We start from the raw sequence: 12,912 nt of genomic DNA, 5'->3' as shown, positions 1-12,912 counted from the left end.
CTTGCAGGCTTGTGAAGATAGTAAAAATACTACAGAGGATTCATGGGCAAAACCTAAATAAAACTATGCCCTAGGAGTTAATTGTATAATTTTTGATCTTAGAATTCTGGAATGGCTTGAGTTGAAGGGGACCTTTAAGATCACCTACTTTAAACACTCCACTGCCATGGGTCACCTTCCATTAGTCCTTCTGTCCATGTCACTGACAAAGGTGTTAAACAGCATCAGACCCAGTACTGACACCCAAGGAACAGCACTTGTCACTGGTTTCCACTTGGATGCCGAGCCATTATCTCAACTATTTTGAGTTTGTCCATCCATCAGATTTGTTCCTTTCTAGCTCAGCTCTGTGTCCTGTATCTTGGGCTATTGACAGAAAATGTTCTTTAATTTATCTCTGAGATTATGGCTTAATCTCAGAGTTGAAGGAAGAGGAAGAGAAGAATATGCCATAAGGAAATTGATAAGAATAACAAAAGATAGGTATGAGGTGCATGACTAACAATATTGATTGCTGCAAGCTGAAAGAAAAGAGGGATTATTTTGATGCCTATTCTACAGTAAGAAACTGCATAGACTTGGTTAGAATGTGCCAATGCATGAACTCTTCACTAATTTATGTGGTTAAATGTTATGAAATAGTTTCTCTATCATCTTGTAAAACAAATATAAATACTAACTAGTAATAAGGTGTGCTTGAATTTGTATGGGCTTTTGGTCAATGGGCACCACATGGGGTTTGTTCTTTTTGTAGAACCTTAGAATCTTGCTGTTCTTTTCCCTCCCTTGGTAATTTGGAGGAATAACATTGTATTACTCTTATATCTGTTAGTGTCGGGAACTGTACTACTGTGTAAAAGACAGCATGGAACGAGCAGCAGCAAGGCAGCAAAGCATTAAACCAGGTACAAGATTTTAAATGTTGGGAACTTTTGTTGTTTAATCTGCAATCAGCAATTTTTTTTATTAATAACTCCTTTGAACATAATCTCCTTTTACTTGGAAATCTTGGGATAACTTTGTGCATCTATATGCAAGTAGTAGATTGTTGTCTTTAGCAAGAGTGTATTTGAAAGGTATGTTAAGAATTGGACAATAATATAGTATTAAAAATGTGGTTTGAAAAGTGTTTGCATTATGTTAAAAGCCATTCCCCAGAGCTGAGCGGTTCTGCAAAAAATGATGATTTTTCAAAAATAATTTTAAGAACGCACTTTTTAGCTGAACTGAATAATGCATAAGAAACTAGATGAAAATGTTCAGATTATTTACCTATTAATAACCTTTATTATTATTTAAGTAATATTTTGACATTTTAATTGCTTAAAGTAATACCATGCCATGCAGCTCACAAATACAAGTCTCCTTTGTGCTGCTTATGTATCTGTACTTAAGATTATGCTCTCTATGGTATTATGTGAGTGCAGGATGTTGCTATTCAGAAATGAAATGTAGCATTTGAAGCAAACAAACAATACCCCAATATGACATGCAATAAATAAGGATGAACTGACATTGATGTTGCTTCATGTTACCAGAATGAAACTTATTACAATTCAAAAAATTCTAGTGGTTCTTAGAAAGCTGTCATTAGTGAGTGGACTCACTGAAATGGTCTCTACTATTCTTAGTAGTGTCCTTTTGCTATGCAGCTCAGTAGGAATTATGTTTTTACTATTTAATATTCCCCTTCAGCATACCATGACTTGGCTGACTGCTTTCTCCTCTCTCTCTCTCTCTGTCTCTCTCTCTCTGAATTTTTCTTTTGGTTTGTTGTTTTTGTTTTGGATTTTTTTTTTTCTTTATTAACATCACAGGCCCTGAGTTGGGTGGTGAGTTCCCTGTGCAGGATATGAAAACTGGTGAAGGAGGTCTTCTTCAGGTCACACTGGAAGGAATTAACCTGAAATTTATGCACAGTCAGGTATGAGGGAAATCTGTGAGAAGACTGAGCATGAAGCTTTCTGCAGCATGCCTGTACAGGTGTTTCCTCTTCCCAGAGTATCAGTGAGGAGAGGGGATGGTTTGATGTGGGTAAAAAAACTTAGATATGTTTACACTCAAACCCACAAGCATGTATCTGTCTATCTATCTATATATATGTGTGTGTAAAAACACACTGAAATTAAATGTCCTCAGGAAAGCTATAGTCTGTTAAAGAAAAATGTTGATAGTTCTTTCAGCTTCTTGTTTGTTGTGGTCTTAATTGTCTAAGCAGAAAACAAATGTTAGCCTGTATTAAGGGGCAGAGAAAGTGATCAATAATAATCTAAGCTGCTATAATGCATCACACTGTGAACAAATCCTCATTGCATAAGCAGGCAGCCTTAAAGATACAGTGTTTGAGTATTACAGGTACAGAAGGCAACCTTCTGCATTGTATCTCATCTATCGTATTTTAAAATTTTAGAAATTATCTGTAGAAATTTGTAAAAAAAATAAAATAGGACACTGGATCTTGATATAATTCACAAAAATAAGAAAAAAGTACTGATTTCTTTTTCCTTCCAAAAAGCAGATATTGTGGGCATAGAGGAAACACAAGTAGAATTGTCATTTCTTCCTTTCTCTGGATGTTGTTTCTGTTGCTTCCTTTGATCCTTGTTTTTTATTTTGCTTTATGTTTTTTGTTTTGCATATATTAAATGCATGCTATGCTAGACAGTAGAATCAATTTTTAGGGGAGAAGGGAGAGTGTGTGTATGTGTGTGTGAGAGTGAGAGAGAGAAAGAAAGAAAAGCTTCTGTCAGTTCTCTGTGAAGTGTTTTTTCCTTTCCTCCTGACTAGACTTTTCTCCCCACACAAGCTTTGTTTTTCTTTGAGGATACATCAGTGTAGATCCCACTGGAAGTGCACATGCATCTCAAACACACATGCTCAGAATCTTTAATACTTCTCCCAAGGTCACAGCTGTACCATGTGCCACTTTGAGTTCATATGTGCCAGTCTAAGGAGTGGAGAGTTGTGAACCTCCCTCAGTTTCCTTGCTGTCTCTTAAAAATCCCACCTGCAATGTCCAACCTGCTGTAGAGTTTCAGACCTACTCTGTGATGGAACACTCTACTCGACTAAGTTACAGATTTTATCTTTTCATTGGGTGTGCTGAAATACAAAGAACTGTAGGAGGAAGTTATTGGTTGCACAGAATGAATTTTCATAGTTCTTGAAAATGACAGGTCTAAAACCTTTGAAAATTAAATCCTGGTCTCAAAGCAACAGTATGATATCCTTATAGATGGATATAATAGAAATTAATTTGTCCTAAGGTAAGGACAAAAAATAGGAATGTTCTGTTTACTACTTTGCCCAGAAGTCAAAAAAGTTCTGGTATAACTGCTCATCTCTATGGAGATGAGTCCATTTCATAAATGAAAAGGCAGGCAAATTCACATTTGCAGTGAGAAAGGACATAGGAAAAGATAGCCACATCAGCAGCAGCATGGTTTCTTAAGCATTGCAGGCATCTTCACAAGACAAAGACCCTCAGTGTTAAGCACATAGTGAGCACACATGTATTTGTGCAAAAAAAAATTCCAGATGCAAGCCTTATTTTTTTTTCCTGAAAGGCTGGAATGACATTCAGAAATAACTAGGGAAACCTTGTACTGATTTTTAGTATGGGACTGTCTGGAGCATTACTTTAATTTTGTACAACAGGTACTGAGACCTGTGCTACTACCAGAACTCATAGAATACCAGCTTTATCATATCCTTTCTTAGAGATAATGGTGTTCTAATTTGCTGTCTGTCATGAAGATTCCTATCTTTTTTCTGGAAAAGAGTCTGTACAGGCCAGACCCATGACATATGCCAGCAATCTCCCTTACCTGAAGGATTATTCCTACTCTTCATCACCTTTCCAATGAAGCTATTGCCATTACTTAAGATGGATATTGAAACAAGTGCAGTTCTGGAAAATACACTGCATTTATTCAATATGTTTAATTCTTGGTCTGTTAGATTATGTGACCAGGGCATTCAGTACCATTTAGGGGATCCAAGATATGTAACCTTGTTTTCCTTTTCAAAGCAGAGTGTCTAGACAGATAACAAACTTGTATCATTTGAGGGTATCTGTAGAATGGACAACTGTAGCAATTACCTAAAGGATTCCTACTAGTTGCACCATGCAAAAAAAACCCAAAACCCTCCAGTTTCATAATCTTTGTAGCTAAAGGATGTTGGCATTCTTATTCTGACACTGATCAACCAGTCTGTTTTCTTAATGAAAGGTCTGCTATTCTGGATGATTTTTTTCAATTCTTGTATACATTGTGTGAATTGCTTCCTAAGGCAGTTGATTTCAGAATATTTATATAAGCATCATTGAAACCAGGATCCCACAGCTGTTTTTCGGTGTTGAAAATGGCATTTTTTATTTCTGTTGAGTTTGAATGGGAATACTCACCAACAAAAGCCTACAGGATCTCATCAGGCCCAACTTTCTCTTCATCTTCCTCTCCTTACTTAATATCATGGCCCTGTTCTTGGCTATCTTTCCAAGTACTCTTTTCAGTATTGTGGCTTACTAGTATAAGAGATTTATGTTGCTCTGCTTGATTGGACATCATAGAATTCATTTAGAACATAGGAAGAGGGGTTTCCACTTTTTAAAAGAAAAATATACATGGAGTCTATGTGAGAAGACTGAACATGCTGCTTCAGTGTAAAGCTTGCTGTTATGAAGGTGTTTTTGAAGGCTCTTGATTTGTGGTGTGTGTACTTTCTTACCATCTTGTGAATTCCTTAGGCAATGTCTCAGATGCATGGTGGGACAACCTGTTATTGACATGTGAGAGTTGTCTTTAGTGTTCACAGATTGTCTCACCATGCTGCAGCACATGTAAGTTTAAGAATAAAAACGTTGAAGTCTGTCTGCACCTAGCAGGTTAGAGGATGTTCTTTAGAATAGTGAGGAATCATGTACCTGTGGCATTGGCAGATAATTCTGAGTTCACATCTACAAACTCTGTTGATATTGGGACTCAGTAGCCTGTGCCCGAATACATCTGTGTCAAGAATAGATGGAAGCTTAATAAAAGATGCATAAGGCACATGCCCATCTACAGTAGGATCCACACTGAATGCTCTGTCTTGAGGAGCCACAGTTTCCCTAGGGTAAGTAACTGCTATTTCCTTTATGTGTGTTTTCTGATGGAGTGAGAGGAGAGCATCTCTGTCCCTTAAACAATATAGCAAGAAATTGCCCTTTAACTCATATCTTCTGAAAATGGATGGTAATTGTGACAAACTTGATAAATTTTCGTCTTGCTCTTAGGTCTTGTGGAAATGCAGCACTCCATAACATTAACTCAGATCGTGAGCACCTGGGCAGTCACATCTCTTAGGCAGTTTTACTCTTCCCAGATAAAATGGCCAGTGTTCTGCCTGAGCCTTTCTACTGAGTTTCTGAATTTTTGTGCTTCAGACTATTAGCAAAAACTTTCCACAGCAAAGATTACAGAATAAACAGAACTAAGTGCAGTGAAGAAAGTATTATGTTATTGATTTGTTTATTCTGTAAGTGTACCTCAAAAATTAAAATGTTTTTGACCAAGTAAAGTCATATAGAATATGAATGAAAGCAGGCAAATAAAAAAAAAAAAAGATGGGATTAAGTCTCCTTTCCCTTGAGTGCTTGAACATAAGCGGAAATAAAGATTTCTTGTTAAGTAAGTGGAAGTTCTCTGTCAATAAAAATAATAGTAAAATTCCTTTGACTTGAAAATCAGCATGTCTTATCTCAGATTTACTGATCTTCTTGACAATAAGTCTCTTCAAAAACTCCACAACAATTTCTAGTGTTGACATCCTTTGTCTTTCATGCATAGCATATAATGCATGACTACATTGGTGTTGCTAATATGGGATTCAAGAGGGTTGCAGTTTTCCTTTCCCGTCTTTCTAAGACAATGAAGTTTCTCTAGTACCATTTAAAAAAAAAGGTCCTGAGATCATGGTGTCCTAAAAGTGTAGGCACTTCAAGTATCCAACCACACTATTGTAATACAGTTTTTAAAGGACCTCTCTAAGGTGTTTGACATACACACTCCAAATATTAGGCAATGTTACTCTTAGTGTTTCTCTTGCCTTGAAAAGCAAGTCTATTAGAAAGTGGGATATGGATTAACGTCTTTATAGCACTTGCTACAGCTTCTTATGTTCTCTGTACTGACTTTGACCCTTCTAGACATGTGCACATAAGAAGGGTCTGTTTTGTATCTTCAAATAGATTGGATATTAAACAAACTCATTATGCAAAGAGAACTTGTTTATTCATGCAGTCTTGGTATCTGCGTTCTGGACTGAGAAACCTCGTTGTGTAGTTCAACAGCTTTTTGGGGTTCGTGTATGTAAAACATGACTTTAAGGCAGGTTTGTTTTCTAAATGACTTGCTCAGCTGGCAGAGCCATATGTGAAGTGAGCAAAACCAGAAAAGGTTCCAAACTCTCCCATCCTGCTTCAAGCAGAAAAGTGGTACTGACTGTGAAAAGGAGATGGTTCCAAGAGTAACTCTGAAGATTATGTGTCATAAACTCCAGTAAAATCTTACATGGCAGAAATGTCAGAGAGAAGAAAGGTTGGTGGTTCCTCATTGGATTCAATTTGACTACGTGGTAGGTTAGGAGGATCAGTATCAGGGTGGGAAGTATAGTGCCCCTTACCTGCCCTCTGTGCTGGAGGAGGATGCATGGAGGGGCAGAAACTACCTGGGATGGATCAGAGGCTACAAACAGTGCCAAATTTGGGAGCCAGCTTTATTCTCGTCCCCCTCTTTTGCTGTATTTCAGGTGTGTTGGTATTCTTTTTGCAATAACTCATTTGAGTGCCTGAAGGGGTAGCAATGTTGGATATGTCAGAGTTACTAACTCCTTCGTTTCTCTTCCATGCTTTCTCCTCCTGCAAGGAGCGGAAGGTACTTCATCTTCTGCTGTCTTCGCTTCTTAGCACTTTTAAGTTTTTTGTTGATTTCTAGCATTGTGGCAAGTTTGTCTTCTGAATATTTATTTCACCCTTTATTTGTGTATTAAACTGTAAATGAACTAGTAGTGTATGCTATCAAACTTCAGGTTGTACCTGTTGTGATGATGTTTTTGTTTAATTTTGATTTTTGGCTTAAAAAAACCTCCAAACCCAACTAATTTTATGTTACTTTTCCTCCTGTTTTTGTAGGTTTTCATAGAGCTGAATCACATTAAAAAGTGCAATACTGTGCGAGGAGTCTTTGTCCTGGAGGAATTTGGTAATTACATTATTTTGATATTAGGTCTGTACTCACATGGCAGTAACTCAAATTTCCAGTCTTCAGATTCAGAGTTGCGTTGCAGTTTCAAAGATGGGAGAGAATGTAGATTGCCTGTAAGGAGTTGCCTGAGACATGGGTGACTTTACATAAAAATTTCCGCATTAATTTTTATCATATTAAGATTTCTGATCTAGGTGCTTTTTATTATTAGACAGAGAAAAGGTCCTGAGTCTTTTGAAACAAACAGAAACCAGATGTGGATGTGTGTGAGAATTGTCTTGGTCTGTTCTGTTCCTTTTTAATCTGAGAAACCACATTTTTAAAGCAGGATTTAAAGTTGATCTTTCTCAACACACCACGCTTTCATTACAAAGAATTACTGTTAATTGCAAAGCTTTCTTTTTGCTCTAATGTAGTTTAATTTTTGTTAAATGGAGCAGAAGCTGTTTTGTCTAGTTGTACTTTATTTATCCTGTGATTGTTATTTTAGAGAATGAGTGGAAAAGTAAAGGTTAAGGAGAACAGAGAGTTTGTGCTGTTTTGGTCAGTTATTGCTGTTGCATATATGTCTACACTGGAGTCTGGGCAATATTTCAGGTTACTCTTCAATGTTAGTGTCAGTCACAATATTCTTAATTAGGGTCTGAAAAGCACAAGTGACTTCAGATGCAGCTCTCTGGAAGGGTGATCCATGTACTTCTCCTGAAGCCCAAATTGGTTTATTCTTCCAGCCATCTTTGAGACATTTGTTCAGGTCTTAGGAGTATGTCTGAAACATATAAAAAGGAGCTGAAATTTAATTCTATAGTAGATCAGCATACTTTGGCCATTAAACAGAATCTGCATCAGCAGCTCCCATTGCCAGGACTGTCATGTTCTTTAGTACTGTGAACAGAATGTTCTGGCTGAGGGCTTCTCTCTTTAATTATAGAAGACTGTTAACATGAGTTTTCTGAAATTAATGCCTTTGTCCGTGAGAGTTTATTGTCTCCTTTGGGTGAGACAAAGTTCTAAGTGATAAAACCCTTCTGGATGTTCCAGTTTGCTTGTTGTTTACTATAAATCTCTCAGGTGTTTCAGATTTGAATTGGTGAACAATTTTTTTCCAGTTTTTGAAAATGTTGTTCATGGTTCATATGATCAGATCTGTATATTTAAACCCTGAACATGTTCTGATAGCTTAGATGTTTATAAGTTCTGTTCAGTTTCTGTTCCTTTGATAGCATGTTTTCATGCTGATGGGCATGATTCATTTTATTACTTACAGAAATTTCTGGAGTCAGTAAAAGATTATTGATTGGTTTTACGAAGATGAGAATTCAGAAGCCATAAAATTAGCTTAAAGAGTGGCTTCAGCTTCTGAAATCTTTACTTGAAAGAAATTACTTCGATCCGAAATTATTTTGGATCATTTTTTGATGTTTTATGCCAAGAATTCTTTTAGTAGTTTGTTTATATTGCACAGGAAGAAGGACAGTGTTTGGCTTGGTTATTTCTAATTAATTTGTATTGGTGACTCTGCAACAGAGCATTTAGCCCCTAAATAATATCTGTAAGAAATGTAAGAAAAAGGACTTCTTATTTTTTTACAAAAGATTTGGTAAACAAGGGCCTATTCCAAAAGCTAAAATTGTGATATGGAACTTAAAAAGGGTAATTTTAAGAAGTAACAAAAAATAAACTGGGAGTTGAAATTTACAAGCAAAAACTGAGAAATTAAACCACTTGAGTTAAAAATGTCCTCTTTCACAAAATGGAGGTCACAGACAAGAGCCAATTTACATGTGCCAAAGATTGACAATTTGCCCATCCAGCTAATACAGAGAAAAAAAAAAAAAAGAAGGAGGGTGTTGCAGGGGAGGTAGCTTTTCTTCTTATGCAGAGGTTAGAGGCTACCTCACAGCTGTTTTTTGGATTGTTGTAAAGTTGACAGAATATTACAATCTGTCCTGTTCAAGATAAATGAACATGTTTGGTAGTAGTAGACTTAAAGCATTCATCAAAAACTTGCTTTAGAAGAATGAAGTTTTTAGTGTTAAACGTTGTAAACCTTGCCATCAGATTTATTATAGTAGGAGCATATTGAAGTAGTAGATGCTCTTTAAAGGTAGAGTCTGGTAAGTGTGCATACTCCAATCTGATGGGAAGTACTTAAATGCGAGATTTTGATTTTTACCAAGCATGAGTGCTCCAAATTAGTGGTGGCACAGGAGGAAATTAAAGGTCCATTTGTGTTAATGCTGGGTTTAGATGGCAGCATCACAGCTGGACTTGTGGTTTCAGAGCAGGATGCCAGCAGAAGTTCAGAAATTGTGTCCCACAAATGAAAGTGTAAACTTAAGTAAGTGAGGAAATGAAAGGTTCTTCCCTCTGGAATTTGAGTTACTGCTGTGTATTTGTGCTTTACTTTCTTGTGGCCCCTTCACCGCCGCTGCTATGAAAACCTTCATTCTCCAGCAGGTAAAGTGATCTCCCCTAAACTCATTTTGTGGTAGCACCATATTTTCATTTACAGGACCAAAGGCTGCAGGATGGTGCCTAATTTACTCCCTTCATCCACTCAGTTCAAGAGCATCAGGAATAACTTCTAATGTTAGAAGAAAATGCTAATCTGTCAGTTTGAGGCTTGAATCTTTGAAAGCTTGGGCCTTTTCTTTGGGTTTTTTTTTTGTTGTGGTGGAGGGGTCTTTTTTGTTGTGGGAGGGCAGTTTCTTTTTCCTTTCTTCCTTTTTTCTTTGTATTCTGCAGTAGTAGTGCTTTGACTTCTGTGTTTGTAAATGCAAACCCACTCTTCTTAATCTTCCTAACTCAGTCCTCTCAGGAGAATTTTCTGCATTGGAAGGATTGTGAAGGAGTACTTTAAATAAAGACAAGGCAACTTACTGTGGAGAGACAATACCTTGCCTAGCTGCTCTCCTCTTCCCTCTCTTCCTATTCTCAATTATGATACAGGACTTTACAGCTTCCCTTCTCTCCTTCCCTTGTGGCACAAGGTCCTTACAGCTTTCCCTTCCTGCTTTTTGAAGAGTATATGAACAGTTGTATGTTATCCAGTGGGCAGTGAGACTTAAACAGCTGTAAAATCCTACCCTATTTGGCTGTGCACCAGCCTCACTCCCACCTTTATTCCCTGGTGACATGGAGTTAATTTGGAACATCTGGTGCCAACGGGTAAGGTAGCTTGGATGTGCACCTCCTTATCTCCCCAGCTTTAGTCTCTGGTATCACTGGGGCAGTGCAGCCTGGGTGTGCACTTCCCTTGTTTCTCAGCCCTTCATGCAGCTGCCAACTCCAAGGAGAGTGAGAGTTGAAAAATCAACCAAAAATATTACTTTTTACCATCATTTTCTGTGCTTTTCAATAGATTATTTTCAAGAATGACAATACCATGACATATGAGAATTAGTAGGTACTGGTTTATATTTTGAGAACTTTCTCAAACCCAGTCTGCACTGCCTACTCTTGGCCCCTTAGAGTGTGATCCGTCTCCCTCTCCAGCGTTTAGCTGTGTCATACCATAGTTGAAGAGATGACATCTGCATGGATAGGTTTTGTTGTGGACTTTTCCTGGTTCTTCATACTGAACTCATCTGCCTCTGTTTCTTTTCTTGTCACTAGTACTATGTGTAATAAAACATTTATCCTTCCTCTATGAACCTGGAATGATTTGGTTTTGCATAATTTCTGTACTGCTTCTTCTAAATTTTTTTGTTGTGAAACAGAAATTTCATGGCAAATTCCAGCTATTCTGGAAGGGAAGTACTCAGAGCTGGCCTTGGTATTCCCCTGATATTGACTTTTTAAATTTGCCAGTTGAATGTTCTAGTGTGGTCTTTGTTCTCTTCTGGTGATTTCCCATGGTATCTGTTCACAACATTTGCAGACTGAGTGCAGGCCAAAGGCACAGTTCAGATGCACTGCACCCAAATGAGCTGGTTACAGTTTGGTTTTTTGTGCATTCTCCAGTGAGAAAAAAAAACAAATTTCCTTTACCTATATTATGCCAGTTTTCTTTCTATCAGTTTGAGGCAGTGCAACGGAACAAGGGCAGATTTTCTGGATAATAGATTTTTTTATCAATGCCTTAATCTTCCTTTTATATAAAGATTTCTATAAGCCAACCAGCTTGGTATTTTAGGAATATGTGTCACTGAACTCAGCATTTTATTTTAAGACAACTCATTCAAAAACTTTGAATGTTTTCAGTGAGTATGTCAAGTAAATACCATCACACACATCCTATACAGGAGAAAGAATATCTTGAGGAACTTAAAATAGAGCTGGAAAAGAGTCTTCAAGTTAAGAAAAAAATTCTCCCTCAGCTCCTTTTTTTCCCCCTGGATTTCACTAGCTTACTATACAGTATACAGTGTCCAACAGTTCTTTTGAAATTTCTTGCTCAGCAGAGAAGATCTCAAGGGTGAAATCTCTGGGATTCATATAGTGACAAATTCCTATGGAATTTTTGGGTTATGTTTTATTGTAGTAGGCATTAGACATAGTTTGATATTAAGCATACTTTTTCATTATTTTTACTGTCTAGCAGGAATAAGTAATATGAGAAAAGCCAGAGTCTCTTAAGAACCATCGAATATCTGCTGTGCCAAACACAGGCAGTGAAAATTTTTGCCAGCTGGAGTAATTTATTATGACATTACCAGTGTCTTCCAAGGATATATGTAATGTAAATGAAAAGAAGTAGAAATATGTAGAAGTGAGGGATAGTGAAGTGCCCTGTACCTGCACCTGCTGTCTGTCTGCCTCCCTTCCCTTTCCCATGGGAACATTGTGCTATTTCTTCCCCATTTGCCTCTCGTTTTTTGAACTTTTTGTTTTGTCTCTTGCCCGTCCGGTTTTAGTTCCTGAAACTAAAGAAGTGGTGAGCCACAAGTACAAGACGCCAATGGTGAGTCTACTGTGATGCCTCTGGTGGTTCTCTAGAGGATGTATCTTTACATTTTCATGTGGAGAAAAGAATTACATTGAGACTCCAGGATTTACAGTGAAACACCAGCTGCTCTTTATGATGCTTTCAGTTGGGGGAGACAGCAAAACTCAGTGATTGTTGGATCTATGAAATTAGAGGAACTCACCAGTAGTGCAGAAAGCACTGTTTCCTTTTTTAAGACAGATAAAGAAGAAAGGTTGCCAATTTGGCATTGAACTTCAGCACAATAGGACCTGGTGGAACTGCTAAATTTTAAGACAGTGCAGAACACAACTCTTACTCCATAGAAGTGTTGGAAAGGGAGGCTACTTCCTAAGAATAAAATTATTGTTAACAATTTACAAAAATTCCCATCTCCTTATGAGCAATGACTTGTGAGAGAACAGTAAAAGTATTGATTCCTGCTGTATAGATGAGTTTGTGTTCTGGAATAATATTCAGTTTTTATAACAATTTTTGTGAGCACCAACAGTTGATAATGATGCTTAGCACTTTTATACATGATCAGGCTTATATGCATTCATGAGGAAGAAATAGGAGCCAATGATTATCATCAGAAGGGAAATTTCAGTTTATGTCTGATGTGCACTGTGCACATCTGGTGATTTCATGGAGACAGTCTTTCTAGAGGAGAGAGAGCAAAATTGTTTGAAGAAGCTGGAAATGTTTTAGAACAAAATGCTTAGAATATATGTAGTTTAAGAAGCAAATAGCTGT

At 37.3% G+C, this 12,912-nt stretch overlaps 1 protein-coding gene across 26 annotated transcripts in view; it reads left to right on the top strand.

Annotated features, from left to right (window-relative positions):
• Positions 1 to 12,912, top strand: part of MADD (MAP kinase activating death domain) — a 69,146-nt gene that overhangs the window by 54,054 nt on the left and 2,180 nt on the right. For 25 of the 26 annotated variants that reach the window (XM_063158928.1, XM_063158902.1, XM_063158927.1 and 22 more), the window contains 4 exons: positions 833 to 905; positions 1,818 to 1,924; positions 7,175 to 7,244; positions 12,107 to 12,153. In XM_063158928.1, the coding sequence (XP_063014998.1) occupies positions 833 to 905; positions 1,818 to 1,924; positions 7,175 to 7,244; positions 12,107 to 12,153 (297 nt within the window). The remainder of the gene's footprint in view (positions 1 to 832; positions 906 to 1,817; positions 1,925 to 7,174; positions 7,245 to 12,106; positions 12,154 to 12,912) is intronic. The other variant, XM_063158921.1, reaches the window with a different exon arrangement.

Source organism: Melospiza melodia, chromosome 6 (assembly GCF_035770615.1).
Source record: "Melospiza melodia melodia isolate bMelMel2 chromosome 6, bMelMel2.pri, whole genome shotgun sequence".
In the NCBI taxonomy this organism is placed as follows: Eukaryota; Metazoa; Chordata; class Aves; order Passeriformes; family Passerellidae; genus Melospiza; species Melospiza melodia.
This window is presented reverse-complemented; position numbering and strand designations above follow the sequence as displayed.